Source organism: Leucopleurus acutus, assembly GCF_964270905.1.
Source record: "Leucopleurus acutus genome assembly, chromosome: 5".
Classification (NCBI taxonomy): Eukaryota; Metazoa; Chordata; class Mammalia; order Artiodactyla; family Delphinidae; genus Leucopleurus; species Leucopleurus acutus.
The window spans coordinates 95,734,546-95,753,196 of record NC_139147.1 but is presented as its reverse complement, the minus strand read 5'-3'; the positions used below and the strand labels follow the sequence as shown (position 1 = coordinate 95,753,196).

The 18,651-nt window shown below is 41.5% G+C and overlaps 1 protein-coding gene across 4 annotated transcripts in view; it reads right to left on the bottom strand.

Moving 5' to 3' along the window:
- TNIK (TRAF2 and NCK interacting kinase) overlaps nt 1–18,651 on the bottom strand; it is a 414,490-nt gene that overhangs the window by 19,651 nt on the left and 376,188 nt on the right. For all 4 annotated transcript variants that reach the window (XM_082840052.1, XM_082840053.1, XM_082840055.1 and 1 more), the window contains 3 exons: nt 8,042–8,171; nt 2,453–2,617; nt 230–341 (listed from right to left, as the gene is read on the bottom strand). In XM_082840052.1, the coding sequence (XP_082696178.1) occupies nt 230–341; nt 2,453–2,617; nt 8,042–8,171 (407 nt within the window). The remainder of the gene's footprint in view (nt 1–229; nt 342–2,452; nt 2,618–8,041; nt 8,172–18,651) is intronic.

The following is an 18,651-nucleotide window of genomic DNA, read 5'->3' as shown; positions in this document are numbered from 1 at the left end:
TGGATACCTCTGGGTTCCTACCAGAATCAAAATAGAAGAGATGAAAAAAAATAGCAAGAACTTTGTTTGAGGAATCCTATTAAAAAAAAAAGTAATAAAAAGTCTTCCCTGTAAGAAAGGGCCTAAGCAGTTAATAGCTTAACTAGTGAACTAATAATTAATTTTTTATCAGCTCATATCAGAAAGGAAAACCAAGCTGTTTCTAAAACATCGGGGCCTTCTAGCTTACCAGCAGCTGACGTTTCCTCATCCTCTTCATCTGCATCAGTGGGAGACGTCTGGTACACTCTGGGGTCCACAAAGGGGGTGAAGGAGGCTTTGGTGCTGCTTCCCATGCCATACTAATCAATAAGCAAGAAGATTAAGAAGAGCAGATAGATAAATACTGTAGCAACAAACGACGCTAATACTACTTTGCTTGGGCTTTAAAATTGTTAGAAACTCTTCAAACCATCCAACTGTTCACACTCTGACCTTCAGGTCAAAGTGTGTGCTTCTCTCTCCAGCTTCTACTGATACTGGTCCCTCACTAACCATTATGTCTTTGCAGGGTTTCATTAATCATCAGACTGCAAGAATTGTAGTGAGCAAATTATATTATGGACCATAGGTAGCACCTTCATATCTGATAAGGTGGCTATAGTGACACAGCCTATTTCTCCCTTGAAGTAAAAGCAATCTCCTACTGACTAAATGGCTTTAAGAAAAGCTGACACAAATTGGCAGTAAACTAAGTAAGCATAGCTACACAGCATCCTTCATCCTGAACACATGATCAACCAAAGACTCCCTCTTGGGGCCTTTGGGGCCGTCCATGCTGGCCTGGTGATGCAGGTGGATTGGTGTTGGCTCAAGAAGCCTTAAAATCTGAAATTCAGGGACAATTTCATCCAGGGAATGAAGAGTTTTCCTTTCCATGATCGTTTCCTTAAAAGGATACTTATATGTCCTATGTGGGAACTTCATGAAGATACTAGGTTTGCAGGCAATACACCTTAAGGGCTTACTTAAAAAATAATCTCAAGGGCTTAGAGAGCACAATTAAGATATGAAGTCTGAACTAAACTAGGGAACAGTAAACTATCAAGGCTTCATGTCCCAATATTCCATTTATGAGTTTTGTCAAAGGAGCTTCAATAACCATCTCCCAATTTTGTCTGTCATCTCCACTCCTACTTACACTCAAGTCCTTTTAATATTATAAACAGATCTGCACTCAGTATAAGAAGCATCTTTTTGGGGGATAAATGTCTTTAAGTTTTAATTTTTTTTGTTTTTTTTCAGGTTTTTATTTAAAAATAAAACCAGTATCCCAAGACCCCTAAACACATAAGGAGAAAACCACAAAGGCCCAATCTGACTTTAATGCAAGATTTCCCCTTCATGTTATGAAATCAAAACCATTTCATCCTCCATAAGGTAGGACTACCCCTCCCAAACAGAGCACTTTCACAGACATTCTCTCCTTTGATCTTTAGAAGTCTATGAAGGAGGTGTGCAAGTATTGACATTCCCACTTAGAGCTGGGGAAGCAGCAGAATGTAGAGTAGGGTCTGACCGCACGGAGTCCTCCTTGGTACCCAAAGTCAGGCAGAAAACAACTGTCCACAGTGCATGAAGCTATAACAGTGCTCTACGTTCTTTTCCTTGCGGCAAAGTTCACCTGCTCTATAGCTTTAGAATCCAAATGGTGCATCATAAAAACTCAGTGCATGGACAACCTCAAACACAGTGTTATAAACTGTATGCATTATAAACACATGTAGGGCCTATGTGTGATTCAAAGGACTATTTATGAAACATGACCAAGCACTGTGATCTCATCTGAATGGTCAAGCTCGGTCAACGACATCTACAAGCACTTCCCGGCAGATTGTTTATTCTAGCTTTTTTTTTCCCCCAGACTCTTTTCTGTGTAGGAAAGATAATATCCCACTTCTCCCTTTCTTGTGCGATTTGGAGTTTAGGAAGATGAACACTTTGAGAACGTATCTATTTTTATTTTTCATAAACAAATCATTTCAACCTTACTTCACCTAAGTCAAACTTAGTTTGACTAAATTAATGTAACTATGAACCTCAGCTATTGGCCTTGGAATCTCTATAGGTTGAAGTTTCCTTTCCTGGTCTGGGAGATAGGAGGTCCCAGTTCTGGTCCCAGCTCTGTCACAAAACAGCTGTGTGCCTTTAGGCAAGGCACTTAACCTCTCTGAGCCTCACTATTTGCTTCTGTAAAAACAGGCTTTGGTCCAGATGCTACCTGAGAACTTTTCACTGCTCTGCTTTTAGGATTTGTTCCATTTGATCATATGCATAAGTAGTTACATAGTATAATTAAAACCCAACCAAACACGCTTCTGGGAGCTTGGCAAAGCCTCCTTCTTGAGGGGCCCGCGGTCTCAGAACCCCCTGCCGGAGGACAAAGCTGTCGTGGCTATTGCCCAGCACCTACTTCAGTCCCAGAGTCCATCTCCTGGGGGTGGGTGGAGACGCGCCCCAGGCCCTCAGTGGGGGTCCCCGCCGGGGAATGGCTCTGCTGCACCAGGTCCGGGAGGTTGATGTGGCCGGCGAAGCCATTGCTGTCACTATGGCCAGATCGCTTCTTCTCTCCAGACGTCTGAGGGGGCACAACACATGGCGGTCGTTAGAGAGGGAAGGCAAAGGCCACAGAGCGATGTCACCCCTCACACAGCACAGCTGCGGTGGCCTGCAAACCGTCCCGCTGGGGAGTGGGAAGATATTGATTTCTATTTTATCTAAGAAAATAAGAAAAAAGTTAAGCTTTGCTAATATTTAGTACATGGATTGACGCTGGGGCCTTATGCTCCTGCATGAAGGGCAGTCAGGGGTCACATACGATGAAGAGGTGCCCTGTGGGAAGACGGGAATGCCGCGGGTGGAGGGGCACCACGGGGGCTGTGCATCGTGTGCGTGTGTGCTGTGCACACACACCAGATCACAAAGACACAAACCCACAAAACAGAAACATCACCTAAAATATCGCTGAAAAGAAGCAGTAGGATGAGATGTAACACTAATGATTCATGCCCAGTGTACTCCAAGAAAATGCAGAGATGATTCCCAAATCACAAGGTCAAACCAGTGATTAACTAATCACATCTGATGAGAGTTACAAAGAAAACATGGAAATGATCTAAAGATGATTTCAAAATATGGGTTTACATTCACTATCACTAATGTTGAATCTCTCGGTAAGCAACTATGGTGGCTTGTGCCAGGAGCTGGTTAAAAAAAAAAATGAAGTTATCATGACTGGCAAAGCATCTGAAATATTGTTTATAGCATCCTTTTTTCCCCCCACAAATATTATCTCATTTATTAATTGTGGCTCAGAGACGTTAAATAAGCAGTCTAAGATCACACAGCAGAGAAGGCAGCAGGCAGGGAAGGCAGCAGAGCCCGGGAGTGTGCCTGTGTTGGCTGGACACCACTGCCTGCTCCAGAAGCTCGAGTGGGCAAGCGGAGGCAGGAACCCAGTCCTCAGGCCCCGCGGCCCTTCCTCCAGAGCCATCCAGGCCCTTGAGGAATCTGTGCCCTGGGCAAAGCCTTCCTCTGAGGTTTGGGAGCGAGGGAGAGACTCTGGGCCACGAAGTCAGCTGGGTCAGCCCTCCCCTAGGGGCCAATCCCTCCCACCTCAGGTCGGGTCCTCGCACCCATCCCCAGAGCCCACCTCTCCCCTCCCTTCCCCTTCCAGGATCTCCTCCAGGCGGCCACCAGAGTCAGCATAAACTGAGCTGTGGAGGGAAGCCTATAGCATTCCTTTTTAATATCCTTTAAAGGTATTTTATAAAGTATATAATGTTAGTGCAGTAGGACAAATGCATAATTTGTAAACAAATAAATACACTGTGTTACGTGGCAGTCCCTGAAATTCTTACTGATAAGGTTGCATGACCTAACACGTTGGAAATCATTGCCGTGGAGAGCAAAGCCTCCTCTCGAAGATGCTAGGGACCGACATACAGAATTAAAAGAAAATCCTGCTCCCCAAAAGCCAGTGCCCATACTGTAGTCCTGGCTAGTATTGCACTTTCTGATTTCACATTTATATGACTGGCTCACTGAGGTTTCTTACAGCAGACCTGATTAAGTAATGATTCCCTCTTTGCCTTTTCTCTTTTTCATTCATTTGCCCAACATTTCTGAGTGTCTACTAAGTGTGAAGCATTTTGCTGACTGTGAAGGAATCAATCAGAAGCAACGCAGACACACTCCCTGCCTTGTTTGGGGCTGGCATGGCAATAAGGCTTCGTGCTGTTTCTCTGACCACCTCACTGGCCTGGCTTCTTCCTTCCGGAGCCTGTCCTGGTCTTGCAGTTACAGCTCTGCACCTGCCTCTGGCTGGAAGTGAAAGGAGGCACTTTTTGGGGAAAGATGAAACAGACTCCCAAGTTCCTGAAGGGGTGCATGTAATTGATGTTACTAGGAAGCTTGAGAAATAACTGGATAGCCTTAGCGCCCTCTGTGTTTCTGGGCACAATACTTCTGGCCCACGACTGTCCAGGAGAGGGGCATTTTCTGGACTCATTTTGTCACAGTGCTCATCTGAACATTTCATCTTCTAAATTACATTTCAGGGGTTCTGCCCTAATTTATTGTATTATCCTCTATTTTATGTGTACCGGGCAGCTTCTCCCACCTTCTTACTTCTGTTCAAATACTGAAAAGCTTTTACCGTTTCCCTCCAACTTTCCAGTAGCATAAATTGCACATTGTCTCTTTAGAGTTTTGTGGTCTCTCTTGTATCAGCAGTGTTCTGCCTCAAGCCAAAAATTAATGCAGACACAGTGGTTATCGAAGAAAGACCTGAAGAGGCTCAGAAGGGAAATGGCCCAGACAGTGAGAAGCTTGAAGGGATTCAGCAGTGACCCCTGAATCTTCCCACTTCTGAGTCATCACCCTTTTGTTCATTCAACCAGCACCCTCTAGAATTAAATACCTTCCGTGTGCCATTCTGCTGGGAACACAAAGATAAATGAACAGCAGCTCTGTCCTCTATGATCTCATTAACAGAGCCCCGAAGAGCTCTACGATCTTCATGCCCTCACCAGTCCCATGGCGGTGGGCACTTGGATGTTCTGAGTATCAGTAGATGCTGGGTATCGTGCTGAACACCTTAGGTTCATCTCCTCACAATTCCACCGGGGGCTAGCTTATATCATCCCCATTTTACAGATGGAAAAGCTTCAGTGTAAGGAATTCAATTAACCTGCCCCATGTAACATGGGTTGTAAGTGGTGAAATCAGGGTCTGAACCAAGGCTGTCTGGAAGCAGGGCCCAGCTCTGGCGGCTGCTGTCCTATGTGGCTCCACTCTCAGCCACAGCTGATTGACCGGTCCAGGAGTGGACACCTGAGCCAAGCACGATCAGATTCCCATTGGAATTTCCAGTTAGGCCTGAGAGATACTGGTCAGTCTCTGCTGGGCAGCTGAACTGGGATGTGGTGAACGCCTTGCAATTGGGAGGGTGGGTATGGAGACGTGAGAGCATGTGCTTGAGGGGGAAGAGGAAGCTGGTGTGTGGACAGAGACAACAAGGGAGAAAGTGGAGGAAACAGAGATGAGGGTAAGGAGAGACAGGCGGTGAGGGAGCCAGAGATCTGCACACGAGAAGCTGCCTGAGCTCCTAATCCCTTTTCACTTTCTGGTTTCAACCCTATACAGGGTCCCAACTGGGTTTCTGCCTTTTGATTCCTTCTAGGAAACACCTCTGAATCTCTGATACCTACCCCGTCTTTTTTTCTTAATCTGATGCAAGTGGGTTCTTCTTTCTAGTACTTGTAACCGAAAGAGCCTTCATGACGGTAAGCTAGTATCCTCGTTCAGTGGGTGGACAGACCCTGGAGAGATACCAGCTGGGCAATAAGGAAGGTGTTATGGACAGAGGCCCATGGAGTCCCAGGAGAGGCTTCAAGGAGGAAGGGAAGCTGAGCCAGACCCCCAGGGGTCTTCTGGGTGAAGAGTGGGCTGCAGTGGGGGAGGCAGAGGAGCTCTTCCAGGAGATGGGTCCCTGTGGACAAAGTGGTAGATGACAGCTGGTGTGGTGTATTCTAGGAGAGTAAAGAAAGGTCCTGTGGGGCTGTAGGAGGGGGAAAGGCGGAACCACAGGGGCACGGGTGTGCACTACAAGGGGGATTGCCTCTGACAAGACCATGGGTAGGAGAGCCAGCGTGCCCCTATAGAAGCATCTGGTCTACTCCAACAAGAAGTATGAGTTAAGTGACTCTCCTCGACGTTCATCTTGGGGAACTGAACCATAAAGAGTTTTTACTTTCTTATCCTTTTGTCATACTTTAATTTGTATTTATCTTTTTAATACTTTTAATGGATTTCAGGATTTCAGGTCAGGCTGTTACTTTAAAAGCCCACATTTGTAAAAAGAACACTTTAGAAACTGAGAGGACAAAAAGATTTTAGGGCCCGCCATAGATCAAATGCACATATGACACTGCTGAACGCAGTTTTCAAGGTGATTGACTGTGGTCATAGAGTATTGGAATGCTTTAAACAATATGGAGCCATTTGGATGTGGCTGGCAACTGAACCCCAAATATCCATGTCAAGGTATTGACTCTGTCCTGAAGATTCAAGCAAATCTGAAACCACAGTAGAAATTGGAGTCCTTCTATTTGGAGTCAGAGAGTAACTCATTCCAGAACATTTCCCCTCATGTTTTCCCAAGTGGCAAGGTCTAGTGAGAGAAGCCCTCTACACTTGCATTGAAAGTATCCATTCACTGCGCTGGGAGATTTATATGCCAGCATGACACAATGTCAACTTCAGCAGCCAAGTCCATTTTTCATTTCAGGCTTCCGTGAAAGGACTCTTTAAAGTCTACTTGAAAGATTCGGCAAGGCCATAAAACGAAATTCTAGCAAGTTGCTTTGTGAACTAGTCTTCCAGTTATAGCTCTACTGCCCATTATTATTTCAAAGGCCTTATTCATCTCAAAACTACAGTTCCTTTCTTTCTAACAAAAATGAGATGCCCTCTGCCTTTTTGGAGAGCAAAGCCTGCTATTACTGTTTTCCAATCTACCCTAGCTGAGGAAGGGGAATGACAGATGATATAGGTTTGTGTTTCAGAAGGAAGAGTGGAAAGCGATATCAAGTAAAAGGAGAGCTTGACACTATGGAGAGGGTGAAATAAAATAGGTAACATTTATTGGATGCTTAGATGCATTAACTCATTTAATCCCCTCGATCATCTTGCGAGTCATATATTATTACTTATGAAATTTTATAGATGACAAAATTGTTGCAGGGAGAGGTCAAGTAACTTTTGCCCAATGTCACCAGACATTACTTTCCTTCCAAGAAAAGACCTGCTTGCACGGTGATGATGAAGTGAAAAAGAAGAAAAGACGGATTCTAATGTGTCCAGGCCCTTCTTATCGGCACAGATACAATGGGGAAGTTGTGCATGCTGGAGGGACAGGTGCAAGGGAATGTGTGCCCCCTGCCCCCAAATGATGTTCCTAGAGTTTAAAAAGACAAAATTCCTCAAAGTGCTCAGGTGCATTTTTAAGTACATCTTCGGATTTCTTTGTTCTTTCACCAGCATAGCTTAATAGTCTTTAATGTTAATTTAACTAGATAAGATGATATCACCATTTCTTGGAACTACCGAGCATTTTCTACATAAAATCCACAAGGATAAAACCTCGGATGGGGAGGAGAAGACATAACAAGGCCACTGATGTTATTTGGATAGACCATTCATTTCTGTTTTCCTGTGGTAGGAAACATCTGGGTTTGCCAGTCTTATATCCTCAGGCTCAAATGCTATATTCCGATTTGCACAGCTTCCACTGAAGGATCTGGACAAATGTGATTAAGCTCAGAAGGATGCAGGAAAGAAGGAAGACAATTAAAATCACTCATCCATTTAGAAACACGGGCCCTTCTCCCTCCCTCCACCCCATTCCCTAAAATACAAGCAGTAAGCATCCTCTGTGAAAGCTCTAATATAAAAACCAATTAAGAAATGCACTTCTTCTACAGTTTTTATACCAACTTACTTCTCTTATCATCAAGGTCCCTTCTCTTGAAATACTGCTGCTGAAAGTGTCTGCGTGAGAGGTCTCCAGCCCGTGCGTGCCGACCATTCCCACATTGTACGGCTCAGCGCTCCCGGGGGCTCCTGTGGGTCTGAAAGGGGAAGGAACAACATTCACGACAGTGTATGTTTAGGGAACACCTGTTTCCTGTCCACAGTAATATTTTTTATTGTAGTGAAATATACATAACATGAAATTTACCATTTTAAGTGTAAAGGTCAGTGGCCTGAAGTACATTCCACTTTCATCTTTAATGCTGCACGGATGCTTGAACTGAGGTCCCACTTCTGCAGCGTCCCCTCTGGACCTACTCTCCACTCGGCAGCCAGCGTGAGCAACCGGGCTCTGCATGATCTCTAAGCCCTCCCTACCCTGTCTTTGACCAGCAGGCGCCCTGAATTTTGCACATGCTGTTCCCTCTGCCTGGAAAGCTCTCTCTCACCCTGGCTCTTGGCTGGTTCCCTCTCATTTACCTGATTTCATCTTATCTGATACTTTCCCTGAGAAGCCTTCTCTCATCACCCATCAGTGCCTTATCCCACTAGCCCCTCTTCTTTCTCTTCATCCTTTTTCCTTAATAGTTCCCATTGCAATTTGTAATTCTTTATCTTTTTGACTCTTTTAACTTTTCTATTCTCTCTCATTAGAACAGATGCTCGTGAGGGCAGAATTATTGTCTCTTTGTTCATTCCTGTATACCTAGTACCCAGCATAGAGCTTGGCACAGAGTAGGAGTATAAAAAATAATCATTTCATAAGTGGGTTTTACACTATTTAGAGAGAAGAATATCAATTAAGGGCATTCTGGTATACCAGGCACCCATTAACGAGGCTGTTTAACTCAAGAGTGTCCAGTGCTTTCTAAAACCTCTGTAATCACCCCACACTGTGGTATATTTATTTCCAGTTTGTCTCTTGCTCTTGTGTTTAAGATACAGTGGGAGAAGGCAATAGGATCTTGACATCTCTGCCCTGAGAGCAGAGAATGAGGGTTGCTGTGGCCCTTGGCATAGAGCACAGCACCGTGGGAAACTGAGGACCAGGCGGGCAATGTGGCCCACTTGCAGGACTTCAGTTTTCAATGCTGGACCTATTGTTACCCTACTGTGCAGCCAACTCTCTTGTAAAGTGGGTTTTTTAAAAATAGGAAAGGCACCAGTATTTGTTTCTCTCAGGTGTATTAATTACATCTTTTACCATTTTGTTATTTTCTTTTAATTGCTTCTCATACATTAAAAAAGCGTCTCTGAAGAGAAATACCATATGATATCACTTATATGTGGAATCTAAAATACGACAGAAATGAACCTATGTACGTACGAAATGGAAACAGACTCACAGACATAGAGAAGAGACTTGTGGATGCCAAGGGGGAGGGATCGAGTGGGAGTTTGGAGTTAACAGAGGCAAACTATTACGTATAGAATGGATAAACAACAAGGTCCCACTATATAGCACAGGGAACTGTATTCAATATCCTGGGATAAACCATATGGAAAAGAATAGAAAAAAGAATGTATATATATGTATAACTGAATCACTTTGCTGTACAGCAGAAATTAGCACAACATTGTAAATCAACTATACTTCAATAAAAGATAAATTTAAAAAAGTAAAAAGAAATGTACATTCCCACCAACAGTGCAAGAGGGTTACCTTTTCACCACACCCTCTCCTGCATTTATTGTTTGTAGATTTTTTCTTGTTGTTTTTTGTTTGTAGATTTTTTGATGATGGCCATTCTGACTGGTGTAAGGTGATAGCTCATTGTAGATTTTTAAATTTTTTTAAATTAAAAAAAAATTTTTTTTAACATCTTTACTGGAGTGTAATTGCTTTACAATGGTGTGTTAGTTTCTGCTTTATAACAAAGTGAATCAGCTATACATATAAATATATCCCCATATCTCCTCTCTCCTGCGTCTCCCTCCCACCCTCCGTATCCCACCCCTTTAGGTGGTCACAAAGCACCAAGCTAATCTCCCTGTGCTATGCGGCTGCTTCCCACTAGCTATCTATTTTACATTTGGTAGCATATATAAGTCCATGCCACTCTCTCACTTCGTCTCAGCTTACCCTTCCCCCTCCCCGTGCCTTCAAGTCCATTCTCTACATCTGCATCTTTATTCCTGTCCTGCCGCTAAGTTCTTCATAACCATTCTTTTTTTTTAGATTCCTTATATATGTGTTAGCTTACAGTATTTGTCTTTCTCTCTCTGACTTACTTAACTCTATGAAAGACTGTAGGTCCATCCAACTCACTACAATAACTCAATTTTGTTTCTTTTTATGGCTTAGTAATATTCCACTGTATATATGTGCCACATCTTCTTTATCCATTCATCTGTCAATGGACACTTAGGTTGCTTCCATTTCCTAGCTTTTGTAAATAGAGCTGCAATGAACATTGTGGTACATGACTCTTTTTGTTTTTCTTTTCTTTTCTTTTTTTAGCGGTACACGGGCCTCTCACTGTTGTGGCCTCTCCTGTTGAGGAGCACAGGCTCCAGACGCGCAGTCTCAGCAGCCATGGCTCACGGGCCTAGCCGCTCCACGGCATGTGGGATCTTCCCAGACTGGGTCACGAACCCATGGCCCCTGCATCGGCAGGCGGAGTCTCAACCATCGCGCCACCAGGGAAGCCCCATTACTCTTTTTGAATTATGCTTTTCTCCAGCTATATGCCCAATAGTGGGATTGCTGGATCATATGGTAGTTCTATTTTTAGTTTTTTAAGGAACTTCCATACTGTTCTCCATAGTGGCTGTATCAATTTACATTCCAACCAACAGTGCAAGAGGGTTCCCTTTTCTCCACACCCTCTCCAGCATTTATTGTTAGTAGACTTTTTGATGATGGCCATTCTTACCTGTATGAGGTGATACCTCCTTGTAGTTTTGATTTGCATTTCACTAATGATTAGTGAGGTTGAGCATCCTTTCATGTGTTCGTTGGCAATCTGTATATCTTCTTTGGAGAAATGTCTATTTAGGTCTTCTGCCCATTTTTGGACTGGGTTGTTTGTTTTTTTGATATTGAGCTGCATGTGCTCCTTGTATATTTTGGAGATTAATCCTTTGTCAGTTGCTTCATTTGCAAATATTTTCTCCCATTCTGAGGGTTGTCTTTTTGTCTTGTTTATGGTTTCCTTTGCTGTGCAAAAGCTTTGGAGTTTCATTAGGTCCCATTTGTTTATTTTTATTTCCATTTCTCTAAGAGGTGGGTCAAAAAGGATCTTGCTGTGATTGAATTGATACAGCCACTATGGAGAACAGTATGGAGGTTCCTTAAAGAACTGAAAATAGAACTACCATATGACCCAGCAATCCCACTACTGGGCATATACTCTGAGAAAACCATAATTCAAAAAGATACATGTACCACAATGTTCATTGCAGCACTATTTACAATAGCTAGGACATGGAAGCAACCTAAGTGTCCATTGACAGATGAATGGATAAAGAAGGTGTGGCACATATATACAATGGAATATTACTTAGCCATAAAAAGAAATGAAATTGAATTATTTGTAGTGAGGTGGATGGACCTAGAGTCTGTCATACAGAGTGAAGTAAGTCAGAAAGAGAAAAACAAATACCATATGCTAACACATATATATGGCATCTAAAAAAAAAAATGGTTACGAAGAACCTAGGGGCAGGACTGGAAGAAAGATGCAGGTGTAGAGAATGGACTTGAGGACACGGGGAGGGGGAAGGGTAAGCTGGGACGGAGTGAGAGAGTGGCATTGACATATATATGCTACCAAATGTAAAATAGATAGCTAGTGGGATAGCAGCTGCATAGCATAGGGAGATCAGTTCCGTGCTTTGTGACCACCTAGAGGGGTGGGATAGGGAGGGTGGGAGGGAGACGCAAGAGGGAGGGGATATTGGGATATATGTATATGTACAGCTGATTCACTTTGTTATACAGCAGAAACTAACACAACATTGTAAGGCAATTATACTCCAATAAAGATGTTAAAATAAATAAACAAATAAATAAATGTTTTTAAAAAGTAGAAAAAAAAAGGCATCTTCAGTTTCTTGGATCCTATCAAAGTCCAAGGACTTGATGGAATATTCACTCTAAGAAACAAGAAACACACCAGTCTTATGACATCTCTGGGACAGAGAAGACACCTGTCAAGGAGTTTTATCCAAAATGGAGAGGCAAAAATATGAAGAGGTGAATCCAGACAAAAAAATGTACAGGAAGACACTTACTTTGAAATTACTAAACTAGAGCAGTGGATTGAATACATTTAAGTACAGGTTAGAACTGATGTGTTTGGGAAGAAACTCCAAAGAAGCATTTTCAATATTTCACTCCCCGAAAGGAGCTATTAATAGTGGTCAAGAGACACGGAAAAAGAAATTGTTGTAATGAATTCCTGGTGTATTGCTAGATTGGCAAATCAGAATAATTCTCAAAACTCTGATTTCTTCACTCATTTATTTGAAAATTTGTTTTATCTTGTATGCAGTTTATTTTTAGTTGCCTTAAATTCTTGTTTAAGGTAAGGTGGTGTAAAACAAATAAATCAGTAAATGAAGCATTTGTCAAGAGCCAAAGTCTCCTAGGACAGGAGGTAGTTTCCTTCATCACTCAGGCATTCGTTGCCAGTGTCAGAGGCTAGATGGGCCTGGTGGCTGCCACCAGGCTAACACTGTACAATCAAGTTCTCTTTCAGAGTCTCACCTGAGTTCAAAGATTAAAGATATTTTGGCTCCACATCTGTTTTTACCCCAATGGTGTTCTGATTCTTTTTTTTAAATTTAATTTTATTTATTATTTTATACAGCAGGTTCTTATTAGTTATCTATTTTACACGTGTTAGTGTATACATGTCAATCCCAATCTCCCAATTCATCCCACCAACCCTGCCCCGCTGCCTTCCCCCCTTAGTGTCCATACGTTTGTCCTCTACATCTGTGTCTCTATTTCTGCCCTGCAAACTGGTTCATCTGTATCATTTTTCTAGGTTCCACATATATGCGTTAACATACGATATTTGTTTTTCTCTTTCTGACTTACTTCACTCTGTATGACAGTCTCTAGTTCCATCCACGTCTCTACAAGTGACCCAATTTCATTCCTTTTTATGGCTGAGTAATATTCCATTGTCTATATATACCACATCCTCTTTATCCATTTGTCTGTTGATGGGCATTTAGGTTGCTTCCATGACCTGGCTGTTGTAAATAGTGCCGCAATGAACATTGGGGTACATGTGTCTTTTTGAATTATGGTTTTCTCTGGGTATATGCCCAGTAGTGGGATTGCTGGGTCATATGGTAATTCTATTTTTAGTTCTTTAAGGAACATCCATACTGTTCTCCATAATGGCTGTATCAATTTCCATTCCCACCAACAGTGCAAGAGGGTTCCCTTTTCTCCACACCCTCTCCAGCGTTTGTTGTTTGTTGATTTTCTGATGATGCCCATCCTAAATGGTGTGAGGTGATAACTCATTGCAGTTTTGATTTGCATTTCTCTAATAATTAGTGATGTTGAGCAGCTTTTCACGTGCTTCTTGGCCATCTGTATGTCTTCTTTGGAGAAATGTCTGTTTAGGTCTTCTGCCCATTTTTTGGATTGGGTTGTTTGTTTTTTTAATATTGAGCTGCATGAGCTGTTTATATATTTTGGAGATTAATCCTTTGTCTGTTGATTCGTTTGCAAATATATTCTCCCATTCTGAGGGTTGTCTTTTCACCTTGTTTGTAGTTTCCTTTGCTTTGCAAAAGCTTTGAAGTTTCATTAGGTCCCATTTGTTTACTTTTGTTTTTATTTCCACTACTCTAGGAGGTGGATCAAAAAAGATCTTGCTGTGATTTATGTCAAAAGTGTTCTCCCTATATTTTCCTCTAAGAGTTTTATAGTGTGGTGTTCTGATTCTATCCAAACATTTAAATCAGAAATATCTCAACATGGATGAATTTTCATGAAAAAGGTATTTCCTAGAGCTCTTTCCAATCCAACAATTCCTTAATTAATTTTCTATATATCTCAGTTAAATTCTTCCCCAATTTTTGCATTTTCATCATAATTTTGCTAAAATTACCATCACTGATTCCAATCCTTTTCTATGTGAATGTTACAGCAAAAATTTCATACACCAGTCAGCTTTTTTGTCCATATCATCTTTCAAAGGCTCTGTGTTCACTACTTCTACCAGATCCAATTTTAAAGGTGTAAATTTTATTAAGATTTGATTCACTGTCAATTTTTAATCAATAGTGTTAGTGTTAACCACTGTCAGTTTTACATTTCGCTGAATATTTTTCTGAGACTATTTTTTTCCTGAGTCAGTTTTATACTTTCAATTTTATGAGCCAGAACTGCTTCATTTATGATAAATTTTTATGGTGATCATTTTGGGCTGTTTTGAGTTTTATTCTACATTATTTCTACTAGTAATATTCCACATAGATTGACTAAAAGATGATAATCTATATTCCTTCCTTTGTCAATTTTCTTCTGAAATAGTGAGCAATTCCTCTTACTTTAAGGTTGTTCTATTGTGCAGGATTTGTCTGTTGTATTGTGAATCTTCTGTATACCTGCTCATTCTGTGTACCTTGTATTAACTGCTCGCACCACTAATTTTTCTGCTACCATGTCGTAAATTCCCTAAATTTCTGCGTGCTCCAAAGTACTTCTCTACACATTTCTCTTAAAAGGCAAACTGCAGCCCACAGTTCGTGTTTCAGGAACTGCAGAACATTTTTAAATCGTAAAAGGAGACATCTTGCTGTGTCTGTTGTTGTTGATCACTTCCTTCTGTCCTTCTTAACTCCCTTGGTTGTTCTTTCATCCTCTGTCTCTGTATGTTTCTTTTACGGCTCCAAGCTCCCAACTCTGCCACGTCAATCTTCATCAACCCCTTAGAAATTCTTTCGTGCATTCATTCATTCATTTACTTGTTAGAAGTTTGTTATGTGATATACATTGTACCAGACGCTAGAGTAAATATCTGAAAAATAAGACATAACCCTAAACTTCCAGAGGATTATAATCTAATGGAGGTTGAGAGACTAATAAGGTACATAAAGTGATCGGCAAAAGACAAAAAAATTAGTTTAGCAATGCAGTATTTCTAACTCAGTAAGAAGGCTTAAATAGAAGAGCAGAGGACCAACGTCAGTCGGAAGTTATTCCTCTCCTTCTCCTTCCTGTGTTTTCACAATCTTTCTTTCTTTACTGTCTCCTTCTTCCAATCAATAAACAAGACAAGGTCTCTCCTGTCTCCCATTTCATTAAAACATCTCTCTTGACCCTAATTCTGTATTTACTACCCACACTTACATTTCTGTTTCCTTAAAATTCTCCTTGCGAAGTTCTCCAGTTTATTCCTTAACACACTCTGGTTCACTCCCCAGATGACTACTTCTCATACTCGACTTCAAGCACCTTAAGGAAACTCCCTAAGTCATTTCTAAGCTCTCAGTTTCAATGATTGCTCTTTGACATGGTGTTTGGTCTCTTGCCTGTGTCTGGTATGACTGATCACTCCGCCCCATTCTTCTGTACTCCTCTGGATTTTGAGACAACTTTCCCCTGGTTTTCCTTTTATCCCTTTGTTCTCTGTTTTCTTCATAAGCTCCTCTTAAATGCTACTGGTCCCCAGGATTCTGCTTCACTCTATATAACCTTTGTACAGTGTTACTAACAGGGAAAACTGCGGGGGAGGGGTAAGGGGGTGGGAGTCGGTGGAGGGAGTAACATGGGAACTCTATACTATCTGCTCAATTTTTCTGTAACTCTAAAACTGTTCTAAAGAATACAGTTTATTAATAATAATTTTAAAAGGCAACGGTTTAAAAACGCTAAGGCTAAAACAACTATAACATTTTATAGTTAAAATAATCCTTTGTTCTAAAAATTATTTTTCTGATATAGAGTCTGGGTAGGAAGAATCAGTTGTCTGAATTTCTATTAAGACTGTGAAAAACAAAACACATCAACTAATTAGAAAGAAAACTATAGAAAATTTACTGTAATTAGGTCACATGTTTAGAACAATAATCTCTAATTGGATTTGTCAAAGTGTTCCTGCAGGTATTGATTTAATTCAATTCAATATACATTTATCGAACACCTGCTACATGAAAGGCCCTTGGTTTGGCACTGGGTAGTGGATATAAAAGCTGAAGAAGACACGGTTCCTGAAACTACAGAGATTAGCATCTGGAAGAGCATAAAAAACAATGCAAATACTCAAATGCACGGCAGATGTAAGTGAGAATGTGGGACAGAGGGAGAGGAGGTCATTCCAAGAAAAGACAACATTGGAAAAGTGCAAGGCATTCGGAAAGAATAATGAGAAGGTCAGTTCGGCTGGAGCATATGCTGTGACAGTCATGGGGCCTAGGAATGAAAAGAGTTGTAGGGCACTAGGGATACAGCACGACCACAGACACACTTCTACAACACGACTCAGACCAAAGACTGAACCAACGGACAGGACGGCTGAGAGGACGGCAGGCAAGAGGCGGCGTGGGCACAACAATAGCCTGGCTGGTGAACGGGGCCAGAACCATGGCTCTCTAGTGAGACTGGGAAAGAGGGGACATGTGGCTTTCAATGTCCAGACTGCATTTTATGAGATTGTGCAAAACTCAGGGACTACAATAGCAATAGGTGGTCCTGATGATGAAGACCACGCCTCATATGTACTGATCCGAAGCACGTGCTGGCACCTGAGGGAAGAGACTGATACTGAAGGCTGCCTCTTCAGCTTGCTTGCGCTGATGCAAATCAGCTTACGTGCCTTTCATTCCCTCCCTCCTATTCTATAAAGCTTTTATGTTTTCCCTGATTATAAAAATAGTGCATGCTTAACATAAAATTGGGGCTATACATAAAATAAAATCCTTTTGATTTGTAACCACAAATCAAAATCAACCACAGGTAACCATTATTATAATTCCCCTTCATTATTTTTCTATGCATGAGGCACTGGGAAATAGTGCAGTTGGTTAGTTATGGAATACAATCTTAGTTATGTGCACTCTTATAGGTTAAACCTCATACTATTAATATGAACCCAACACTGTACGTAGAAGAAGCTGTTGTTTTGCACATCAGGATCTCCAGCTGCTTGTCGGAATGGCTGTGCTCTATTTCTAAAAAGCTCTTTTGTATAGACTTCATGATAGTGAACTGTGTTGCAATATATTTATATAATTAATATAATATAGTAATTTTTTGCTTTAAAAAATACAGCACAAAATGTGATGGTTTACCTTAACAGTAGACAATAAAGATGATAAGAATGTATGTAAGAAGGACTCTAACTCCGAAATGTCTTATTCCTAAAGAAACAATGGATTTTTTAATAGTATGAAGCTTCTCATGCTGTAGCAGAACAGACTGTATATGTTGGGTTGGCCCAAAAGTTCGTTTGGGTCTTTCCGTAAGCTCTTATGGAAAAACCCGAACGAACTTTTGGGCCAACCCAATATTTTATATTCACAAAAGTGCATATATTTGGCAAATTGGAATAAACACACACATACACATGCACACATCTGTATCCTGTTTCTTCTCTGAGTATGTTTCATATACAATTACATATTTTAAATGTTCTTTAATGGACAGTCATGTTAATCTGTTTAAAATTTAGCAATTCGTCGAGAGCCACGTCAAGTTTTGCCTCCACTGTAAGTATTCAACGAGAGCCCATGTATGACTTCTTGGGATTACAGTAATAGAGCCTCTGAATGCCTTTACCAGTATCTAGCCTGTTCTCTTTCCAAATCACTTTGATGAAATGATTTCTCTCAAACGTGGCACCAATCATGTCACTCCCCAGCTCAGGAGACCTTCGACGGTTCCCCACTGGCTACATGATCCCGGTCTGGTTTCACTAGTCCAGACTTTCCCCCCGTCATACCATCTATATTCCCACCAAATGTAACCTCCTGTGCCTTTACTTCAACTCCCCCAACCTGGGATTCTAACATCACTCCGTGTTCCTTTCTACCTTGATGACAGTTATCTGTGTACACGTCTTTCCTCTGGATTAGGCTATAAACACTTTGAAGCCAGGATTTGCAATTTCAGTGCAGTGCAGTTAAGTGTAAATCAAAGTCACTGAAGACCAACTCTATTCCAGACACCAGACAAGGTGTTAAGAGTAGAGAGTAAATAAGGCTCAATCCTCACCCTCAAGGATCTCACAGCCCAGACAGGGAGACAACATGTAATAAATAACCTGATTCAAGGTACTCCATGAAATGGCAGGAATGCACAGGAGACACCATGCAGCACAGAGGAAGGGATGGGCTCTGCCTGTATGGGCTGGGCCGTGATAGGTGATTTCTAAAGGAACCAGAGAGTGCCAGACAGCAGAGAAAGTGCAGCACAGCATGGTATATTTAGGCCATTTTAGAAAGGTGGGGGAAGAGATGGACTTGCCTTTAGAGATACGAGGGTAAATACCACTAAGAGTCTTACAAAATATGACAGGAGGCTTAAAAACCAAATGCGATTTAACATCTCTTCCAAGGCTATTGGTTATTCTTCCAACTATTTATATTACTCTGAACTTCTCCATGTAT